The sequence below is a fragment of the Gopherus evgoodei genome, chromosome 5 (genome assembly GCF_007399415.2).
Source record: "Gopherus evgoodei ecotype Sinaloan lineage chromosome 5, rGopEvg1_v1.p, whole genome shotgun sequence".
NCBI classification, from domain to species: Eukaryota; Metazoa; Chordata; order Testudines; family Testudinidae; genus Gopherus; species Gopherus evgoodei.
In genome coordinates, this window is record NC_044326.1 from 104,792,134 (window position 1) to 104,815,341 (window position 23,208).

Genomic DNA, 23,208 nt, shown 5'->3' on the forward strand with positions numbered 1-23,208 from the left:
TTCTTTGCTGCTTTTAGTGTCTAAAACATTAATGCTGGATTAATTTCCCTTCTGTATTGCTCACAGTAACAAAAAGCCCTTCAGCACAAAAAAACTTAGGAGTCTATGCACAGAAAAGAGACCATCATAGCCTTCTTCAGTAAATGTTTATTTTGTCTCAGCCTAGGTTTAGTTTAAAATATGTTCTTACCACTCTGCCAAGATCCAGACCCTCCCCTGAGCCACACCACAGAAAGACAAAAGACCGTGAGGCTGCAATCTCTTCAATTTCCAGTTTCATAATCTACAAAAACAGAATGGAACAATGTTAAAGGCTTTCTGAATTAAGATTCTGTTTAATATATGTAGTATGGTCACAGATTATATCAGGGACAACAAATGTATGTTTAACATTGACACGGCAACCTTAAGAATACATATTTCTGGTGTTTATCTAGACCCTCATTCTCTTCACTGGTGCCACTTAAAATCCATTCTCCAGCAAATGTATTTGAAATTACTTTACCAGTACCCAGTCAGTGCCATCCCAGTCCTGTATATTCTTCACACTAACCTGGGCCTTATATGGCATTTTAGAACAATGGTCCCTAGTTTAAACCCAGAAATACTCTGCTTCACTTCTCTAAAACTGGTCACAAGACATTTATATAAGAGGCATTCCTTTCATTTCCAGGTTTAAATAAAAAAAAAAAAAAAAGATGTCAAGATTGAGGCTCAAAAACAAAAGTAACATTTAGAGTGAAACAACTTCAGACATAATGACTATCAGATGCATGCAGGTTGAAGGGATTCATCTGTAACTTGCTAATACATCAAACTAAGTCTCATTTACTGCAATGGCAAAAAATAATAATAATGCAACAGGAACTACTGCAAGATAAAATAGTGAAACTTGTAACAAGTTGCTCTCCTTGTACACTATGTTTTTTCCTCTAGATTATTTGATGTGTTATGTTTCCCAACTGCTTCAACTTTTTTCTTGCAGAATTCTAAAATGGAAGTCTATCATCATGGGTATGGAATGACTGTTTCACACCCATTCATTAGGATGCAAGTTTGCATTACCAGTTGCCTCTCTGTTATTTTTGCCTTTCATGTGTGCCCACTGAACATCTCCACGTGCAGACTGGTCTGTGGCTCTATGTCTGAACAGAAGCCACAGCTGTGCTCTTAAGTCATGACAAACAACTGAGATGTCCATGAGTGTGTAAAATTAAACAACAAGACACTGGGGTAACCGAACTAAGCCCTAAGACCCCATCTGTTTTCTGCGGGAGGTTAACATATAGGATAACTGAGGGGAACTCCACCAGAGAGGTCCTTTGGGGCCATCTGCCTGTCCCAAGTCAGGATAAAGGAGGAGGGTTGGGCATGGGGCTAGCAACTCCACCCCGTAACAAATCAACCTGCTACAGAAACGCCAACAATAGAGACAACAGAGACTTTTTCCCTGGAAAAAGAAGGGTCTTCAATTCGAAGATGCATGATGCTGGGTGGTAAAAGCCGTGAGGAAGCCACTAAGCCGATTACCCTTCTTGCAACCAGGAGGATTACCATAGGCACATGGAATGTGAGAACCATGTAGGAGTCAGGAAAGATGGCGCAAGTTACAGCAGAGATGAGGAGCAACAACCTGACCAACTAACACCAGACAGGCACTGCGGTGGAACCCCCAAGGCAAGCGGAAAAGAGGCCGTCCAAGAAACACCTGGCGACGTGACCTTCAGGCTGATGGCAAAAAAATGGGCTATACTTGGAAACAATTAGAACGAATGGCCCAGGATAGAGGACTCTGGAGATCTGTTGTTGGCAGCCCATACCCCGATTGGGGTGACGGGCATGAGTGAGTGAGTGAGTGAGTGAGTGAGTGAGTGAGTGATAACTGAGGAGAAAATTATGTAGTTCAGAGCTAATGGACTTTAGAACAAGGTGATTTTCTTCTTCAATATGCTGGTGATGTGATTTCTTTGTCATGAACTTTGAGTGGAGGGCATTTTAAACGTGTATTTTTATGTCTAATTTACCTAGTGCTAACATAGGTAGAGTGCATACATTTAAATAAATACTACAGTAAACATGACCTGCAAAAGGAAAAAAAATGGATTTACATAATTTTTTGCTTCTTTATGATATATAAAGTCTAAAGTTTTATCAAGGAGCTTCCGTCTTTGTTTTTTACATTAGATACTCTGTTCTTGTCTATCTTGGAAAAGTCTATGGTGATTGATATTTAGTAAAAATGACATAAGAGAAACTCAACAATTAAGGGGAAGAATTTTTAATCAGACTTTTCAAAATTTTGGCAGGCTTTAGTTGCTTTCTGTTAATACCTACTTAACTCCAATACATAATGAACACTTGGGAGAAAGGATGTCTGTTAAAGATTCAATTATTGAACCTCTTCAATTAAGGAGCAAGTGATCCTAACACACGAGACCTTCCCAAGAAGTCTTCCAGCAAAACCAGGAAAGACAAGACTGGCTATTCCTAAGATTTCTAAGGTTAAAAAACAGGCAGCAAGAATGAAGGGTTTTTTTGGGTGTGGGGATTGTTTTAAAAATCCTTTCAGGCCTTTATACATCGTGATGGACAAAAGAGGGCATAGGCCTAGTTTTCAAGAAACACTTTGAGAGACATCTTTAACAATAAGTGTGTACATACACACATATATACACATATACCCCTACCTTAGTTTTTACAACACCTCACTTTTCTCAAACAAATCCTATGTAAAAATGCTGTACACCCAAATCTACACTTCAATCTATTTTATAAGTCATTTACAAAGACTTTTTGCATAGTAAGAAAAAAAGCTTACATCATCCCAAGTCCAGCACTTCTCATTGGCTGTGATGCCAGTTTCTCTGTAGTATTCTTCCAATGGAGGTTCCAGAAGAATCACATCAAATTTGGACTTTAGTTCTCTAGTGTCAAAGGCCTCCAAGTCTGCCTGTAAATACCTATTTAAAGAAATAATAAAACTATGACAAATTGCTTGGAGAAGGTAGAACTGCAGTTCCCAAATTCCCACAGAGCGCTTGCTGGGAATCAGTGAAAAGATGCGTCTTCTCTTGGTTTCCAGGGGCTACAATGTTCTAAATACATGTAAAAATTCATTAGCGTTACCTTGAACATAAGCAAGTGCTGTAGTGACTACACGGACGTCGTGGAATAACGAACAGGAGAGTAGAAAGTCCTCAAATGCGGTCTACACCATTACACTATGAAAATCCAATACAACTAAACTAATTACACTTTCAAAGAGGAGTCCTTTTAAGACACAGCAAGAGGGACTGAGGGATAGCAAACAGGAAAGAGGGCTGGACAACTGTCCACACATGATCTGGTACAGCATCAAGGCACAAATCATTTACATGGAATGTTTTTGAAAAAATATTTCCATTTAGGAAAGAAAAACCAGTTGCTGCTCAGCTGAGACTGATTTTTTTGGGGGCGGGGGGGGGGGAGAATGATATGAATGAATTCTATATATATGGAGGCCAATTACATTCTACATGTTGGGAATGCAGTTTTAAAACACTATTAGAAATGTTGCTTTTAGCAAGCTATTTCTGGGACTCAAATGTGCAGATTTAATACTTGTCCCAATTTAATATTTATCCCATTTCCTGCTCATATCTAGCCTATCCCCCTCACCAGTTGCTAATTGCTGTTCTATCTCTGTGAAAAAATAAATCTACAATATCATGAGTCTTGCTAGGTTTGATTTATAGACTATCATCCCTCCTGGCCATATCTACGAAGTTTTGGTTGATCTATTTAGAGAATGCCAGTTGGATTTTACCCATTTTTGCATTAGTGAGACAAAGAGCAATGGCAAGCAAAATGCTACCATAATCTTAGAACACCATGATTATTTTATTCTTTATTAGCCAACAATTAACGTTAACATGTGTACCATCTTCATTAGGTTTCAGGGTTAACACCTACTGAGATAAAACACGGTAGTTCATATTTCTCGGTTTTGGAACCAACTGATTTCAATCAAGCTAATTGCATAAATAAGGATTACCGAAAATTACTCTCTTTCTGGATACAGATTAAAGCCAGTACAATACTGTATTGGTCCACATTCATGAGGTTCAAGCATATGGGTAGATAAATAGCATATTTTAAAATACAACTGAAATTCTGCAGGAACTGGGAGAAAAACAAAGAAGTTCTAACATGGCAAGCCACCTCAAGCCTCTTATTGCTTCTCTTATTGTAAAGTGGAGCTGTATACCCTGGATACCAATGTGGTAGCTACTATGCATATGTGAAAAAGATACTTATTGTGAGAACAGCATTTTCACAATATTTTGGCCACAGAATATTAAATAAAATGTCAAATTTTCTTTAAAAAGGTTTTCTTGTGGTTTGAAATGACACTGTTCTAGGTCATGCATTTTCATACATATTTCTCCTTTTTGTCTGCCAGATGCATGTTTACATCCCAATGAGGCTGAAAGCACAGTCTAGAAAAGAAAAAAATTTCAGGCTTCATGAATCATCATGCTCTGACAAGAAAAGTCTAATTTATATACAGACATCAATTAAACACTAAATTAAATTATCCAAAATAAAATGATTGCATTCTATTTACGATTCAGATTTAATTTACATTCACAAACCAGAAATAGAAAGTGTAAATCTTAAACAGGTGCTGAAAGATAAAAAGATTTGTGGAGCAGACAGCTAACATTAAGAGAGTCTGAAGAGCAGAAATCAGTTTCTAACAAAAACACTTACATGGGGGGAGTGTTAGATTTAGATATTAGTTCGTCCTTTAGTCTGATGAGCTCTCTAAGTTTGGGATATTCTTCAAACCTGTCTGCTAAGCCTGAGGAAAATAAGAAAATTTGTTAATTTTCAATCTGTTCTGTGAGAATGAAACTTGTACAGGCAGCCAGAAGACAAACCCAACAAGTATTCTGAAGTAGAGTCAGATATTTTAGTAACTCACCTTATTTAAAAAAAGAAAAAAATAAAAACCAGTACGACCACCACCCTCTTCCACACAATCAACAACCCATTCAGGTTACCCTAGTACTTCATAAAAGCCTGCTATCCTCATTCAGTCACCTATCCCAAAAGTTACTGAATATTCCCATGCACTGAACTTCACTACAATAATAAAGTGTAGAAATATTAGAAAATATTATGAATAAATCTTGTCCAAAAGTCTCCAAATTTTTCTAGAAGCCCATGATTCACTTTTGTTCAAATTAATTTGAGCAAAAGACAAACAGTGGAGAGTTGTTTTACGTTTTTTCCTGTAATTTTAGTTTAAGTTTATTAAGTATACTAAAGCAGGGTGGGCACAAACATTTTGTGGTAACAAATATATATTACTGTCTCCAGAACAACTGTTTTTCCTATTAAAAGTGATCTTTAAAGGTCAAAGACTGTGGCTGGTCCCTTAGGCAGTCACTTAAGCCAGATTTAATTGTAACACTACCAGACGTGCATACACAAAAGTTTCATAGAAGGTTTCATTTCTTAATTACTTAGACTTAATTTTAAAAACCTGTATCAGAAAGGCATAATTTTGACTCTGATATGTGTAAGACAGATATCCTGTTATGCTCTTAGCATTTAAAACACTGGTTGTGAGCACTGCTCCCTATGATCCCCCTCCAAGGAAAAAAAGTTAAATGGAAATATTTTTGTAAATCCTAGTAGTACCCTAAATATGAGGAAAAAAGATCCTGATGTAGTTCCCTCCCCCAAAGGAATATTAGCTCAACTTTATGAGTGACCTACAAAGCTTTTTTTTTTTTAATTTGTCCACTATGTCAGCTTATGAGATTTGGAAACCATAAAGATTTATTTTATTACTTTATTTTTTTATCAAAATTCTTCCTGATTATTTTAATTAAGAATAGTGGCTCTGGCCCCTGCCTCCAATTTCATGGAAAAACTGGTGTCAGAGGTTCTTAAGCACCACCACAGCTGATATTACAGCTATCTGTAGCCAATGAAATGCAAATAGTATCTTTTTTCTCTCACACACATACTTTGTTTATACATTGTATTAAAACAGTTATGGTTTTTGTTACAGCTGCTATTTTGTTGCCTCCCAGCACAATGTGTATGGGAGGTGGAAAAGCCAAAAACTCAGACAGTAGGAACTCAAACCAGCGGAGGGCAAAGGGGTATTTCCAAAAGATGACTTTCAAGGATCAATAAGAGACTATTTAAAAATTCAAAAGTGATGGAGACTAAAATAAAAATAAAGAAGTAGGTTCTATCACATCAGGAGATAAAGCTGATCTTGCAATAGAAGGAATCAATGGAAACGAACCAATGCTGCTGAGGCACCCTGTAATTTTCAACAGAGATGTATCAAAAAGTTACTGTCAGGGATGCATCTAAAATACAGTTTGGGTCTACATACATGTTTAATATTCAGTTAGTAACAATGATCAGCTAACAGTGCATCATACCTATCAGCTGCCTTATATGGCATGCAACTGTCTTCTTGTAACTGGTTTAACATATTTGTTTCAGAAACAACAGGACACCACAATCATGTCCATGTAATCAGTTTGGTCAGTCCACCTTCCTCCCAGCTTTGCAGGCAGTCGGAAACCCCAGAGTATATTGCCTGATATGTTGCTGTGTGCATATCCTCTGGGCACTCAATTCCCAGCTAGCACTATGAATACCTGCCTAGAGTTGATTAGAAGGATTGTCCAATGGTTAGGGAAGTAGCCAAGGAACTGAGAGAACCAGGTTCAAAATATAATCCTTAAATCTGTTTAAAGTGAAATCTGAATTTAATATAAATGATCAAATTATCATGTGTCTGACAAACTGGGTATTCACCCATGAAAGCTCATGCTCCAATACATCTGTTAGTCTTTAAGGTGCCAGAGGACTCTTTGCTGCTTTTTACAGATCCAGACTAACACAGCTACCCCTCTGATACTTGATCAAATTAGTCTCTTAAAACATTAAAATAAAAAACAAATATGAATCCATGAGCCTCTATCAAAAGCTTTGAGTCAAAGGCTGCTTTTATATATAAAGAACCACAGGGAAAACATCTAACCTTTGTCAAGCTTTATAACTATAACTAACTTCCTTCCAATAGGTCACGTATTGTATTAATGGTTTTATCCTGTGGGGGGAGCCAGGGGCTACGCTACTGAGCGCAAGAGATTGGCAAAGTCATCACAGGCATTCAGACCCAGCCACTGACTCCTGGAGACACTATTATGTATCTTACCAGGATCATCCACTGAGCCCACCTGTGTTGTCTCATTGTCCTATTTTATAGCTTCTCCTAACCCGAGCTCTGACTAGTTCAGGTCTCAAATTATGAATATTTATGACTTCACCCATCATGGAAACTTACTCTCCTGCTCATGAAAAAACACTGATCTGCCCATTAACTACCAGACCTTGCTTCTAGATGGTTCAGGACAGTTCCAGTAAATAGCCTTGTTTTGTCTCCTTGCGCACGTACACAAAGATACAAATAAATAGAAATCCATTGATTTCTCAACTAACTCCTTCGGTGTTGCTAAACAAATAAAATACTGCAATGCAAAAGGCATGATGGTTCCAGGAGCAGAAGTTTTGGGTTGTTGTTAGTTCTTTTATTTATTTATTTATTTTTGAAGGGGGGGTAGTTAAGTACCATGGGAAAAGGGGCAGAGTGCACAACCTGAAAAGAGCAACACAGGGGTCAAAGTAGAACACTATGGGGAAAAAAAAAGGGACATTATTCCTTTAGCGTGTGCAGTCTCATGTTGATTTCAGCACCTGAAAACTGGAGGAAAAAGAACTGCCATGGCTGCAGGTCATGGGAATATTTTCAAGAACTTCCTTGTACCTCCGGGTAAAAAAAGGAACACATGCCGAATGCAAACAGTGGAACAAAGAGATGCAAAGCCTGATTGTCAGAATGAAATGTTATGAAAAATCATCCTCAGAAGGCAATGTCTTTGAAGATGATGATGTGGACATGTCTAAACAATCTGGATCAACTGATTAGTAAACTTATTTTTGCACCATTCTTATGGAGAGCCCTACCATGTCTTACCATATGAGTAAATAATTTAGACTGTCATAAATTTATGTTTACAGTAGAATTCTTATTTATGAATTTCAAAATGTTTGCATTCAACATATAACTGGCATGCTAGTTTATTGTGGAAGTATTTATCAATTAAATTTGTATTGTTACTGCTGGACTTCTCAAACAATTTTTTTTATTGGTCAGTATAATCAAACATCCTAGGTGAAGATTTCCTGTTCAAAATTAAAATTGTATAAGGCACTTATGAATTTTAAATTTTTTTTTTAAAAATGTAAAGCTGTTTGGTACATTCCTAAAGATAAGGGTTTAAGTAGATTCAGATAATCCTTATAATTTATTATTTTCCCTATAAAACTCTGTTTAAATGAATTGGATCATTTAAATTCTAAAACAAACAGCTGTAGTAGGAAGGCTCTTCCATTTACAATTTCTTTTAAAGCAATGTACTGAGAAAAACTCTGAGTGAGGGACTTTATTTTACCATTTTGTTTCAGGGTCCAGCTTAGACATAGGGCTTACGAATGTCCATCATCTCCAATAGCATTAACTGCAGAGCCATCCGGCTGGTACCACTAGCAATGCTGCAACTGAACACCCGTCAGGCAGTACAATACCTATATCAAAAAAGACTTTCCTCATCATTCAGCAAAACCATGGATGAGTTCATAATCAGGACTGGCAGATTCCAGCAAGTCTCCATAGATGAAAAGATTGCTTGGTTAATTTATGCATCGAATTTTCTCTTTCAACTTGTTCAGAACAAACATTTAATTGACATAGTTCAATCATTACAATCTGGCTACACGCCACGCCACAAAGTAGATGTTGCTGTAAAGTTTCTGCATACAGTGTATGAGAAGGAAACTGAACAGTGCTGAGAAAAACATCGACAGGAAATTCATTAATCTGAGTCTTGATGGGTACAAAATGATCGGTGGTGGGTGGGTGGGGGTGAGAGAGAGAGAGAGAGAGAGACACACAACAGAAGATGGGGTTGTCTATCTTACAAAAACAACTAATACATCAGGAAATACCCATACAATAGAACACATAAAAGTAGTAGCAGTAAAAGCTACAACACACTACGAACAAAAATGCAAGTGTCAGGTACATAGCTTTATCACAGACAATGCTGCAAATGTAGCAAGTCAAGAAGATAATGAAGGGAACCAGAAACTTATACCATATGTGCTTAGTGCTCATTTGATGCATCTTTTAGCCAAAGACTTAAGCACAACTCTAGGAATAAAGGAAAGTGTTGCTGAAATTGCAAATTCTTCCCTAACAACCACTTTGCTTCAGCTTCACATATGAGAGCAGGAGGATCCAAACTAACTGTTCCCCAAGATGTACAATGATATCCAGTGGCTGACTAGTTTGAGCTATTTATTAAAAACGGGCCTATTCTAATGACAACTTATGAATAAAGTTGTGACAAAACAGATGGAACTATCACAGTCAAAATAGTCAACAACAGACTAAAGAGAAATGTGGAAGATATGAGGAAAATACTGAAAGCTTGGACAAACTGCAGAAAGATTGCTTCTGTATTGCTGATGCTGTTGAAATTTAGAAAGAACTTCCAGAGTCATTGAAGAAAAACACCCAAAAACAACCTGACAGAAGTAAAATAAATATATAAATAATTAAAATAAAGGGGGGGTGGATCAAGCACTCACCCCGCCTCATTTTCTTGCCAATATTCTCAACCCAAAGTATGAGGGTCGATGCCTAGCTGCTGAAGATGCAGCTGCTAACACATGGGCATCATCATTAACCATGCCAACCATAATACATTTCAGGGCTAGAGGCGAACCGTTCAAGCAGTACATGTTTGCTGACTGTGTTTTAAAGAAAGTCTCACTACTGAACTGGTGGATGTCCCTAGCTAAGCATCCCAGAAACAGAGTTTGTTGAAGTAAGTGCTAAACCAGCTTTTGACTGCAGTGACCTTTTCTGCAGGCACAGAAATAATATTTTCTTCATTCAAAGTTGAGAAATCAACTGGGAATTAAAAAGTAGGAAAACTTGTCTCTCTCTTCCAGTCTACAAATAAAAACAAAGAGGGAGTGCTGGAGATCGACTAGTTTTAAACGTTTGAAGGACAGCCTAAGTAACTTAGGAGGCTGTCGTCTCATTTTCAAGAGACTTAAGCAAGGTGGAACTTGCACTTAGGCATATTCGAAAAATTTCCTAAGTTGATCTAAATAATCAGTGTAATTCACTGACTACAGTTAATCCCTCTGTTCCTTTATTAAATCGTTTAGTTATAAATGTGAAACATATTTTAATAAGTGTATATATCCAAAATATTAAACATTGTTTTGTTAATATAAAATAAATTTTATATGCTGCTGTGTGTTTAATTAAATTCCAGTTACCATTCTAAGGCAGCCTGACACAAATCATGAGCAAAAAGTTAATTACCAATGACCAATATATCATTCATGATTTTCTAACACACTAAAAATGTACCATTAATACGAATCTGAAAATATTAAGCTGTATAATTGCTTAAATAAATGTTCATGGTCATAGTGTACCCTCCTAGGTAACAAAAAGATTTATCAAATCTTGAGTAAAGGCTCTATTTAGCTGTAAATCAACATGTTTTAATGGTTATAGCAACCAATGTGGTTATTTTCTAAAGAAAAATCATTCTAAGTGCAAGTGGAAAAGCTGATTAAAATCAATGAAATAAAACAAGACTTTTCATTTGGTGATTTAAATCATCTTGATTTGAAATCAATCCACCCTGTACTAAAGATTGTGAGGCAGTCAGATATTCCGACTGTGATGCAGGCCCAAGTATCAGTGAGATTTCCCAGAGTACATGGATATAAACAGAGCAAATATTGTTCTGATGCCTGAAGAGCTGCCACATGGAGACAAACTGGGACCGTGGCCAGGACCCTAAGTAGTTACCAAATTTTTTTTTATTAAAAGTTCTAAATTTATTAAATTAAATATTGATGTTAAAAGTTTTAAAAGCCCCAAAGTGGCAGTTTGGTGCCTACAACAAGAGAGAAAAAGGAGGCTACCTATGATCTCTCCAGTCTTATGTTTGCAAAGTGTGAGGGTCTGGAGAAACAGTTGTCCATAGACTCCTTTCACCTGATCCTCAAATAGATTTCTTTGCTACAGAAGAACCCAACTGCATATGACAGCGGTTCTCAACCAGGGTTACACAGAGATCTTCCAGGGGGTACATCACCTTATCCAGATACACCTCTACCCCGATACAATGCGACCCGATATAACAAAAATTTGGATATAACGCAGTAAAGCAGCGCTCAGGGGGGTCAGGGTTGCGCACTCCGGCAGATCAAAGCAAGTTCGATCCAGTGCAGTTTCAGTAAGATTTTTTGGCTCCTGAGGACAACATTCTATCGGAGTAGAGGTGTATTTGCCTAGTTTTACAACAGGCTACATAAAAAGCACTAGCCAAGTCAGTCCAAACTCAAATTTCATACAGACAATGACCTGTTTCTACTGCTTGACATGCTATACACTGAAATATAAGTACAATTATATTCCAAACAATTTATTTTATAATTATATGGAAAAAATGAGAAAGTAAGCAGTCTTTCAGTAATAGTGTGCTGTGACACTTTGGGATTTTTATGTCTGATTTTGTAAGCCAGTAGTTTTGAAGTGAGGTGAAACTTGGGAGGTATGCAAGACAAATCAGACTCCTGAAAGGGATACAATAGTCTGGAAAGGTTGAGAGTCACTGGCATATGACACCTCACCAGAATAACAGTGTCAATTCCATTTATTCTGTATTCCTTTCATGGCTACACAATAAGTCAGAACAAATATCAAAAAGGCAAGCTATCATTCAGTTATCTTCAGACATACAGATTATTCATTATTCTAGTTGGTAAAAATAGTGAAATAAATCTTTCAAGCATATGAACATTTCATGCACTCTGAATATAGATATACCTAACTCAGAATATGCAGATTTTCTTAAGAGTGCTAATCAGAGCTGTCAAGATGAATATACTGTTTATCATGGAAAGCAGTTAGTTATCTAAAACCTGTTATTTCAATACCCTATGCCAAAAGTTTTTTTGAAGTGTTCAGAAGACTGTGATAGTATATTTATACTGAGATGGCACCCAGATGCCATGATTAAGATGTGCTAAGAGCTGTAAAAACACACGATCGTTTCACTGAAAATCTTACAGTCTTATAATTGGTTCAAGGTGAGATAAAATATTTCAGAGATTTTTTTTTTTAAAACTAAGTTGCCATGAGACATCCATGTTGGAGAACAGGACCAAAGGACGTTGTTTTAATTTTACAAACTCAAAACACAGAGCCAGTTAGCACTTACACAGCACTTTTCAAACAGTAGAGTAAATTCAGCATTGGCCTGAACATGTGAAACTACACTGACAAACTGTTATGCTCTTCTCAACTAGTAACGAATTTGGCCTACTAATGAATTCTCAGAATTTACTTACTTTTCAAAGTATTATTCCCATTTTATATGGAATGCACAGATGTCAAAGGAGTTCTCTGGGGCAGCACAGTGAAACCAATCACTAAACCAAGATTAAGAAACTGTCCATGGGGCCTAGGGACAGTTGATCAGTCCACTAGACCAGAGATTCTCAACCTTTTTTTTTTTTTTAAAGCTCCCACCGCACTGCACTCCCCCTCCCCCTCCCCCCCAGCATGCTATAAAACTCTAGGGCCCAGTTGATGGGGCAGAGAGGCCCTCAGTCATAAACATAGTTTGACTTCCATTGGGATGCGGGGGAGCAAGGGCCAGCGGAGCTCAGGCCAGCTCCACATGTTGGAGTCCAGTGAAGGAACACCACCTTCCCCCCGACTCTCCTCAGCAGGCCACCCAACCTCTCCAGGTTGGGGGGCAACCAAAAATTATAACTTAAGAGGGGGACTCAGCCCCACTGGGGAGGGGGCACCGAGCTTTAAGATTCAGTCCTGTGGCTCCTGGCTTCAGCCCCGCATAGGCTCCAGGATGTGGAGCTCCAGGTTTCAGCCATGGGGCCCCATGGCCCCCCTGAAATGACTCATGGACCCCTGGTTGAAAGCCACTGCACTACACCACACTAGAACATGAAATTCACCAGTTAAAAAGCTTTTAAAACTAAATGGTTTAAAATAAAGTGGGCAATAGCACCTTCCTACCTCTATATAACTGATATGACAGAAACAAAGTCCCAGGTAATTTTATAAATGGAAGAAGAGAAACTCTCTTCCGTTCCCTTTCTTATTTTCAATACCAAAAAAGAGAGTATGCCCAAATACAAGCAATTACATTTGGGGGTGGCAGAAGAGGTGAAGCTATATTACAGAAAACAGTAAGAAACTTTCTTAGTTGATTGGGCTATTCTGACATACCCACATCTCTGATAAAGTTCTGTGGCCTGTGTCCTGTATCCACAAAGTGTTGACAATAATCATTGTGAGGATTTAAGCTCTGGGTTCCCTACAGAAAAAACAGGAACAAAAAGGGAGAGAGATGATTCAGGCCATGCACATTTCCAACTGATTTTACATACCACACAGCGAAAAGTTTCTAGCTTACAAAATACTGTTCTGCCCCTTCCCCAACATATCATTCTACACCAGTGGTTCTCACACTTTTGTACTGATGACCCCTTTCGCATAGCAAGCCTCTGAGTGTGACCCCCCCCCATATAATTTAAAAAAACATGTTTCTATATATTTAACAATATCATTATAAATGCTAGATGCAAAGTGGGGTTTGAGGTGGAGGCTGACAGCTCATGACTCCCCACGTAAGAACCTCACTAACCCCAGTTTGAGAACCCCTGTTCTACGCTGTAAAAATTCCACAATACACAAGTTATAAATAACTATAAATTTTAGCCATTGGCACAGGTTCACTGATACTATGGCTTGCTTAAAGGCAAAAAAATAGAACAAGCTGATAACATGCACTCGAGTCAGATACTGGCCAAGTGATTCATGAATAATTTAAAGACCAAGGGTTAATTTCATGTCATCCACAAAGACCCTTCATTAACCTCGTAATCAGAGGCATAAGTTCATCCCATAAAATATTTCAAACCTCTTCAGCTGTTGAGACAGCTTATTGCAACCACATGATGGGACAGCAATGATTGCAAGGTGCAAAGGTAGCTTACCTTCAGAAAGGTACTGGAATCTTTATAAATCTCTTCTTCGTAGGGCAGGTTCTCTTCATCTTGATGCAGCTCTACTTCATCCTTTGGAATAAAGCAGATTTTATATGCATGTAGGCACATGCTGTTTCTCTCCTCATTATGACTCCGCTTCTTAATGAAGGAAGAAGTGGGCTGTCTATGAATATAAGCCTCCTGCAACAGTAGATCATGAATGTTTCCAATGCCAGTTTCGGAAAAGAAATATACCTGACATGTTGCCAAAAAGGGCACTCTTTCCCTCATTACTAAGTAGCTTGGGTTACCAGCAAGGCCTTGAAAATAAGTAACAAGATAAGCAGCATTTATAAAGGACCATAAATCTATGTGGTGCTTTACACAACACAAAAATCAGACATGCACTATCCTGAAGAGTTTACATTCCCTTTTTATCTATACCCACTAAATTAATTTTTTGTGCAGGGGAAACTGGAAAGCTTTAGCAATTAAGACTCCCTCTTGTGAGTTACTGCTCATGCGTTAACGAGTTACCACAGCCCATCATACACACCAACACATATCTTCAAAAAATACCTAACCCACAAACAACTCAAAGCTTTTACAAAAAGGGTGACTGGCTAACCGTGGAACAAGAGAGGATGCCACCTTTAAAGGACTGCAAGAAATTTTTTTTCCCTGTAAAGGTGATCATCACGTACGCATGCTCCCATTCGACTACAAAACTGGAAGGATGCCAATCTGGTACAGTCACAATCTAAAGTACAACAGTGTCCAGAGCAGAAGTTGATTCTGCTCAGTATATCACTCTCAGCGTACTACTTGTGAACACAAGCTCCTGTCACCTGCCCCGTATAAACCAAATGGGTTTATCATGCATCTTCAGAGTAACTACACTGGGAGAAAATACAGGACAGTCAGCCCTCTCTTTAGTTTCATATTATAATTGAAAACATACAATAAGGGAAAATGGTTAATTTTTTGGTCTTAAAAACCAAAAATGGGCCTATTACAGAAGTTCACTGGGACAGTGGTTAAATCTTTGAACCTAGGTAACCTTCACCAATTTTCCCCCAGAAGTGATGCCCCTCTTCCCTTGCCCCCAATCTCTTGGTTTTCTGTAGTTAGGGTGGTCTGCTCACCTTAAGTCGATTGTGGGGTCTAGGCCTTTGACTGCAAGCTCCCCTTGGAGCAAGGAATATTTAATTTGTTGTTCATATGGTTTGCCGAGGCAATGAGACCCCAAAACTGATTGGCTTCTATAGCAATACAAATAGTAAAACAGGCTACAGCAGGTACAAGTAGCATTGTGTGATCTATCAGCAGTTCACAGAACAAAATTTGAGACATACCAATATAAAAATACCTCTCTATTCCTTAATTCTAGCCGTTAAACAATTTTTTTAAATGGCACAGAGGAGAAAAAATATCATTGCTACAGACAGGATTTCTGAAACAACAACTTCTGAAACACAAAAAAAACCCTGACTTTGTACTCAAAAAGTACAAGTTTCTCTTTATTTACTTTTACTTCAGTAATGTTAACATGGCAATTAGACATTAGTGAATTATCTACATTACTAGCTATGGCTCTTCTACCTTAAGCAACATGATTTCAGTATCAGAAATTCCCAGGTGTTTGGGTGGGGCAATGATTTAGTGCACTACTTCTCATTTCTGAAAACCTGGGCTCAACCCTGTTTTAGATAACACAATGAGCTTTTTAGTCTCTATTATTCACTTGGCAGTTTTTTGTCTGTATAACAAAACCACAACATAAGTAGGCATTATTAGACATCTATGATCACTATAGCTCTGGGATTAGAAGAATACTAAGAGTATTGCAGATCCAGATTGCAGTGGGAGATAAGCAGGAAAACTTGAATCGGTACTATTTGTCTCTTGTTTTCATGAACCATTCTATAACTGGTTTATTAGTGTTATCCCCAAGGGGAATATTCAGTCTAGTGTACAGACATTTTTTAAAAAGGAGTACTTTAACTTTTACATTTAATAGAGATTCAGACTTAGACCAATGAGTTTGTAAGACTCGACTAAATTAGTAAATTTAACATGCTCAAGCTAACAATGAAAAATACTAAGCAAAAACAAAGGCCGAAGTTTTATTAAATAAATATCTCCCTGCCCATCAGAAAAATTGCAGCGTCTATACAAGACAGTACATTGCTCCATTATCGGGGTTCTATTGGTAATTTCAAGATTCTCATGCTAATAATTAAACATTATACAGGTCCCAAGGATTAGGCTTTATTCGCGAATTTAGCTATTTTCTAAATGCAGCAATAGTGCTACAGACTGGTCACCCATTTTAGAAGCAACAGGCTGATTAAGGGTATGTTTTTAAGTATTTTTCAGATGGCACTGATGAGAACCTCAGTGTATGAATTTATGTGATTTAGTCACAAATATTTGAGAAAGAAATCAATTCCAGTTTAACAGAACATACAATAATAATGAAAACGTCTATACAGATTTGTCAATTTGTTTATTCCAATGATACATTCACTGAACGGACCAAAAGAAAGCAAAAATAAAATAAAGTAAACTAAGGTGAGCCTTAGCATATTTAAAGTATTTTTCTTTAGGGAAATAGTAGCTTACTGTACTACATAAGTGGACATTAAACAATTGTTTTAGTGCCTCTCCCAATTCCAATGATTATTTATTATTTTTGTGCACCCAAAAGTACACTAAGCATCTCACAAATCAAACAACATACCATATTTATTTGACACAATGCAGTGAAAGTCACTGAAAAATAAGGAAAAGGACAATGCTAACAAGAATAAGATCACAGCTAATCAAAAAGATGCACATATCTTGATAGTCAATTTTTGGCTTAACTGTCTCTAGCCATCATTTATCTGATGTGTCAGAAGTGAATTTTTAGGAAGCACTTAAGTGAAATAAAGGAAATAGGCTGCCACGTATGTTTGGGGTAGGTGTCCCAAGAATAAGAGGGAGCATGGAAGACTGACTTTTAACCTCCATTTCCTTTGTAAAAATATAATCATTCCTGACTTCTCCTAATGTCCTGTCATCACCTTAAACCAGCGATTCCCAAACTTGGTTCACGGTCTGTTCAGGGTAAGCCCCTGGCGGGCCGCGATACACTTTGTTTACCTGAGCATCCGCAGGTACGGCTGGTCGCAGCTCCCAGTGGCCACAGTTCACCGTTCCCAGACAATGGGAGCTGCAGGAAGCGGCATGGGCCAGTCCCCACCAGGGGCGTACCCTGAACAAGCTGCGTACCAAGTTTGGGAACCACTGCCTTAAACAAAACATAGCCAAAAGACACTCCTGATCTCTTCTCCTAACAAACTCACTCTCTTGCAATTGCTGAACACACAAACATTCATCCTCCCTCTCATTCAGCCCATACGGTCTGGGTCATCTTCAATTCTCTCACCTCACCCCAAACCAGTCCTGCCACTTTTAAAATCCAATCTGTTTTACTTGTACTGCAAAATATTTGTTCGTGGCCAACAACTCATTTCCCATTTTGGTAACTCAACCTCTTTCTCTTTGGCCTCTCAACACGTACATCACACAATTTCATTTCATGCAACATTACTAGTAACAGGTTCTTGACCAATTCCTCTGCCCACATCACACCTTTCTTTGAATCTGTCCACTGTTTTGCTCACCCTTCCCCACCATTCTCACAGGATGGATAAAATCAATGATTTAAAAAAATTTTTAAAAAACCCCAAATGTTTTTGATTTAAATTGGATTTTTTTTTTTATAAAATGCATTTTGAGGAAAAAACCTATCTAAAGACAGTTTTCATTAAGGTACATTATAGCTCAAGATATCTCATCACAGAATAGGGATTATGAATTTTAATTCAATAGAATGAGACAATATATTCATGTAATGTTTAAGAAAAGAAAAGAGGAGACTAAGGAGGTATATGATAGAAGTATATAAACTCGAGAGTGGTGTGGAGAACGTGAATAAGGAAAAGTTATTTACTTGTTCCATAATATAAGAACTAGGGGCCACCAAATGAAATTAATGGGCAGCAGGTTTAAAACAAATAAAAGGACGTTCTTCTTCACACAGCGCACAGTCTAACTGTGGAACTCCTTGCCTGAAGAGGTTGTGAAGGCTAGGACTATAACAGGGTTTAAAAAAGAACTAGATAAATTCATGGAGGTTATGTCCATTAATGGTTATTACCCAGGATGGGTAAGGAATGGTGTCCCTATCCTCTGTTTGTCATAGGATAGAGATGGATGGCAGGAGAGAGATCAGTTGATCATTACTTGTTAGGTTCACTCCCTCTGGGACACCTGGCATTGGTCACTGACAGTAGATAGGAAATTATGCTAGACGGACTTTTGGTCTGACCCAGTATGGTCGTTCTTATGTAAAAGTTTTGTAAACGAGTTCCAATAAGATCATGGATTAGGGACCCAATCTTAGGGGGTTCCACAGGCTTCTGTACAGATTATTTAAGGTTAATCATTCTATCTATTCAATGGGACTCAATGCTCAGTCTAGAAGATACCATCAGAGATGCTTAGTTTTGCAGTTCTCAAACTGTGGATTTATGTCTCCAGAAATAACATGCTTGTTAACAGAAAAAATGTTTTTAAATAAATATAGCAAGGTGAGAAATAAGAGACCTTAACTCTATTGTCCACATGCATATCTGTGTAGACAGAGTCAATCCCTTGCCTCTCTCTAAAGTGTAAAGTTTCAGAAGTTAAATGAATATGTTGGGGGCAGAATAGATCTGGACAAGGAGAAATAGTTTGGAGATAAATGTGAGAAGCGAGGGACATATGCTTGTTTTGTTAAAATATTATATGTTTGCTGCTGAAGAAAAAAAATCCAGAATACTTTTTGCTTTAGTTAAAAAACAATGCAAATGTCTGTCTGGTGATGTTCGCCTCCTAACACAGCATGGCAAGAAATCCTCCAAATATTAATGATTAACCTGTTGAATTGGAGATAGTTCACCTTCCAATGACTTCATAAACATCTGCTTCAATTACTTTCGTAAATGAAATAACCAAACAATCATCATTTTCTGATATAGCTGTAAAAATAATCTGAAAAGTTTTCAAAATAAATCAGTTTAAAAATGTATAGTGTGTACCTTCTAAAAATGAAACCTACATCTATCTGAGTTATGAAGAATATGTATTAAGGTTATAACAACCAACAAGAATGCACTTTTATGTAGAAAACCATGATTAAATCCACCTCTTAACTCTGCCCTTCCACATCTACTCAAACTTGTCTCTTCCAATACCACCCATATTCTCACGTAATAGTGTACATATTCTAAACAACCTCCATGAGAAAAATAATTAAGTTTCAGATGTTACCATGTACTGAGACTAGAACCATGCACCACAACTGCATCAAAGGGGTTCTCATCATCACCTAAGCTTCCTTGCTAGCTCAAAGACCCATGGAAGACACCTAATTATTAAATATATATGTTAAACAGCCCTACATGAGGCATATCAATAGCATTGATACCAGTCAGCTCTGTGTTCTTGGGGAACCAGGACACAGTATTCAGCCTGTCTGTCTCATGAAGGCCCCCACACACCACCACCACCCAGCCTCTGCTTGAACCAAAACCGATCAGAAGAAAGACTTACAGAAAGCAATGAAAAGGTGGTGGGAGACCTAAACTCCTCCTGACAAGGGTGACAGGATTAAGGCAACTCCCCTAGCCTCATCTGATCAAAGATTGGACAGGGATGCATCTCCCATTAGCATACAGAACGGAAAACAGAGATTCCAAGGCAAGAACCACACTGAACTCTGGGACCAGAAAAGCAGGGAAGCACAGCATCATGGGGGATCTCTGCTCCAGATGTTACTGAACTTATGCCTGCACATACCCAGCTCAGTAGTTATCATACCCAATTCTAGTAATGAATCCTTGATAGATATCAAAATACTGAAGATGCCTAATTGCATCGTGATTTCCCTTGAAGGAACACCCACCCAAAGCCAGGAATGATCAGTTCCTATTGTCTAGCCTAAAGAAACCTTGAGTCATCAGTTTACTCATAAACAAATCCAGTGCTCTCCCTTGAACCACTGTTTCCCTACAAAAAACACTACCTACACTCAGGTAAGTGTTCTGCTGCCTAGATCCAACTCTGCATCAGTTCCACTGGGACTTCATCTTCTTCTGACTGATGATGCAGGGGGCTCTGCCTGTCTCCAGCACTCAGGACCCTGAGCAATCACCATCACCTGGGAATCCCAACCAGTTTAAGCTTCATGAAGTGGTGAGACCCCAGCTTTCTTTCTCCGTTTTCTTTTCTCCCTCAGGCATATAATAATGTAACTGCTATGTTTGTTTAGGCTCTCTGTGTGTGGTTATCACTATTATTCAATAAATAACTTTTACGATTAAGCTGGTTGCTTCTCTCTCTCTCTGAACTTAACTCTTTTGTGTTTTTGGATTCGCCATTTACTCTGCAGCAACTCCCCTCTTATCTAAGCTAGAAGATTCATAGACTCAGATTCTAGGACTGAAAGGGACCTCGAGAGGTCATCAAGTCCAGTCCACTGCCCTCATGGCAGGACCAAATACTGTCTAGACCATCCCTGATACACATTTATCTAACCTACTCTTAAATATCTCCAGAGATGGAGATTCCACAACCTCCCTAGGCAATTTATTCCAGTGTTTAACCACCCTGACAGTTAGGAACTTTTTCCTAATGTCCAACCTAAACCTCCCTTGCTGCAGTTTAAGCCCATTGCTTCTTGTTCCATCCTTAGAGGCTAAGATGAACAAGTTTTCTCCCTCCTCCTCATGACACCCTTTTAGATACCTGAAACTGCTATCATGTCCCCTCTCAGTCTTCTCTTTTCCAAACTAAATTCTTTCAGGCTTCCTTTGTAGGTCATGTTCTCAAGACCTTTAATCATTCTTGTTGCTCTTCCCTGGACCCTCTCCAATTTCTCCACATCTTTCTTGAAATGCGGTGCCCAGAACTGGACACAATACTCCAGTTGAGGCCTAACCAGCGCAGAGCAGAGCGGAAGAATGACTTCTGTCTTGCTCACAACACACCTCTTAATGCATCCCAAAATCACATTTGCCTTTTTTGCAACAGCATCACACTGTTGACTCATATTTAGCCTGTGGTCCACTATAAACCCTAGATCCCTTTCTGACATACTCCTTCCTAGACAGTCTTTTCCCATTCTGTACGTGTGAAACTGGTTGTTCCTTCCTAAATGGAGCACTTTGCATTTGTCTTTATTAAACTTAATCCAATTTACCTCAGACCATTTCTCCAATTTGTCCAGATCATTTTGAATTATGACCCTGTCCTCCAAAGCAGTTGCAATCCCTCCCAGTTTGTATCATCTGCAAACTTAATAAGCGTACTCTTCTATGCCAATATCTAAGTCGTTGATGAAGATATTGAACAGAGCTGGTCCCAAGACAGACCCCTGCAGAACCCCACTTGTTATACCTTTCCAGCAGGATTGGGAACCATTAATAACTACTGTCTGAGTACGGTTATCCAGCCAGTTATGCACCCACCTTATAGTAGCCCCATCTAAATTGTATTTGCCTAGTTTATCAATAAGAATATCATGTGAGACCATATCAAATGCCTTACTAAAGTCTGGGTATACCACATCCACTGCTTCTCCCTTATCCACAAGGCTTGTTATCCTATTAGAGAAAGCTATCAGATTGGTTTGACATGATTTGTTCTTCCCAAATCCATGCTGGCTATTCCCTATCACCTTACCATCTTCCAAGTGTTTGCAGATGATTTCCTTAATTACTTGCCCATTCTCCTCCCTGGCACAGAAGTTAAACTAACTGGTCTGTAGTTTCCTGGGTCGTTTTTATTTCCCTTTTCACAGACAGGCACTATATTTCCCCTTTTCCAGTCTTCTGGAATCTCTCCCATCTCCCATGATTTTCCAAAGATGATAGCTAGAGGCTCAGATACCTCCTCTATTAGCTCCTTGAGTATTCTAGGATGCATTTCATCAGGCGCTGGTGACTTGCAGGCATCTAACTTTTCTAAGTGATTTTTAACTTTTTTTTTTTATTTTATCTTCTAAACCTACTCCCTTCCCATAAGCATTCACTATGTTAGGCATTCCTTCAGACTTCTCAGTGAAGACCGAAACAAAGAAGTCATTAAGCATCTCTACCATTTCCAAGTTTCCCATTACTGTTTCTCCCTTCTCACTGAGCAGTGGTCCTACCCTGTCCTTGGTCGTCTTCTTGCTTCTAATGTATTGATAAAAAGTTTTCTTGTTTCCCTTTATCCCCATAGCTAGTTTGAGCTCATTTTGTGCCTGCCTTTCTAATCTTGCCCCTGCACTCCTGTGTTGTTTGCCTATATTCATCTTTTGTAATCTGACCTAGTTTCCATTTTCTATATGACTTCTTTTTATTTTTCAACTCATGCAAGATCTCGTGGTTAAGCCAAGAAAATGTGGTTTGCCACATTTTCTCTCTTTCCTACCCAGCGTAATAGCTTGCTTTTGAGCCCTAAATAGTGTCCTTTTGAAAAACTGCCAACTCACCTCAGTTATTTTTCCCCTCAGTCTTGATTCCCATGGGACCTTACCTATCAGCTCTCTGAGCTTACCAAAATCTGCCTTCCTGAAATCCATTGTCCCTATTTCGCTGTACTCCCTTCCTTAGAATTGCAAACTCTATGATTTCATGATCATTTTCACCCACGCTGCCTTCTACTTTGAAATTTTCAACGAGTTCCTCCCTATTTGTTAAAATCAAGTCTAGAACAGCTTCTCCCCAGTAGCTTTTTCAACCTTTCTGAAATAAAAGTTGTCTGCAATGCAGTCCAAGAATTTATTGGATAGTCTGTAACCCGCGGTGTTATTTTCCCAACATATATCTGGATAGTTGAAGTCCCCCATCTATAGATCCCTGTAGCACCCAAAAATACTGTGGGGTTTGCTCATCAAGTGGGTTACTACCAGAACAACTGTAACATGAAAGTGGGGATAGGGAC

General features: G+C 38.4%; 1 protein-coding gene across 1 annotated transcript in view; it reads right to left on the bottom strand.

The window, feature by feature from the left end:
- METTL14 (methyltransferase like 14) overlaps positions 1-23,208 on the bottom strand; it is a 36,283-nt gene that overhangs the window by 10,476 nt on the left and 2,599 nt on the right. Inside the window, exons 4-8 of the mRNA XM_030564307.1 lie at positions 14,197-14,277; positions 13,427-13,514; positions 4,753-4,843; positions 2,819-2,960; positions 191-283 (exon numbers count right to left, since the gene is read on the bottom strand). Coding sequence (XP_030420167.1) covers positions 191-283; positions 2,819-2,960; positions 4,753-4,843; positions 13,427-13,514; positions 14,197-14,277 — 495 coding nt within the window. The remainder of the gene's footprint in view (positions 1-190; positions 284-2,818; positions 2,961-4,752; positions 4,844-13,426; positions 13,515-14,196; positions 14,278-23,208) is intronic.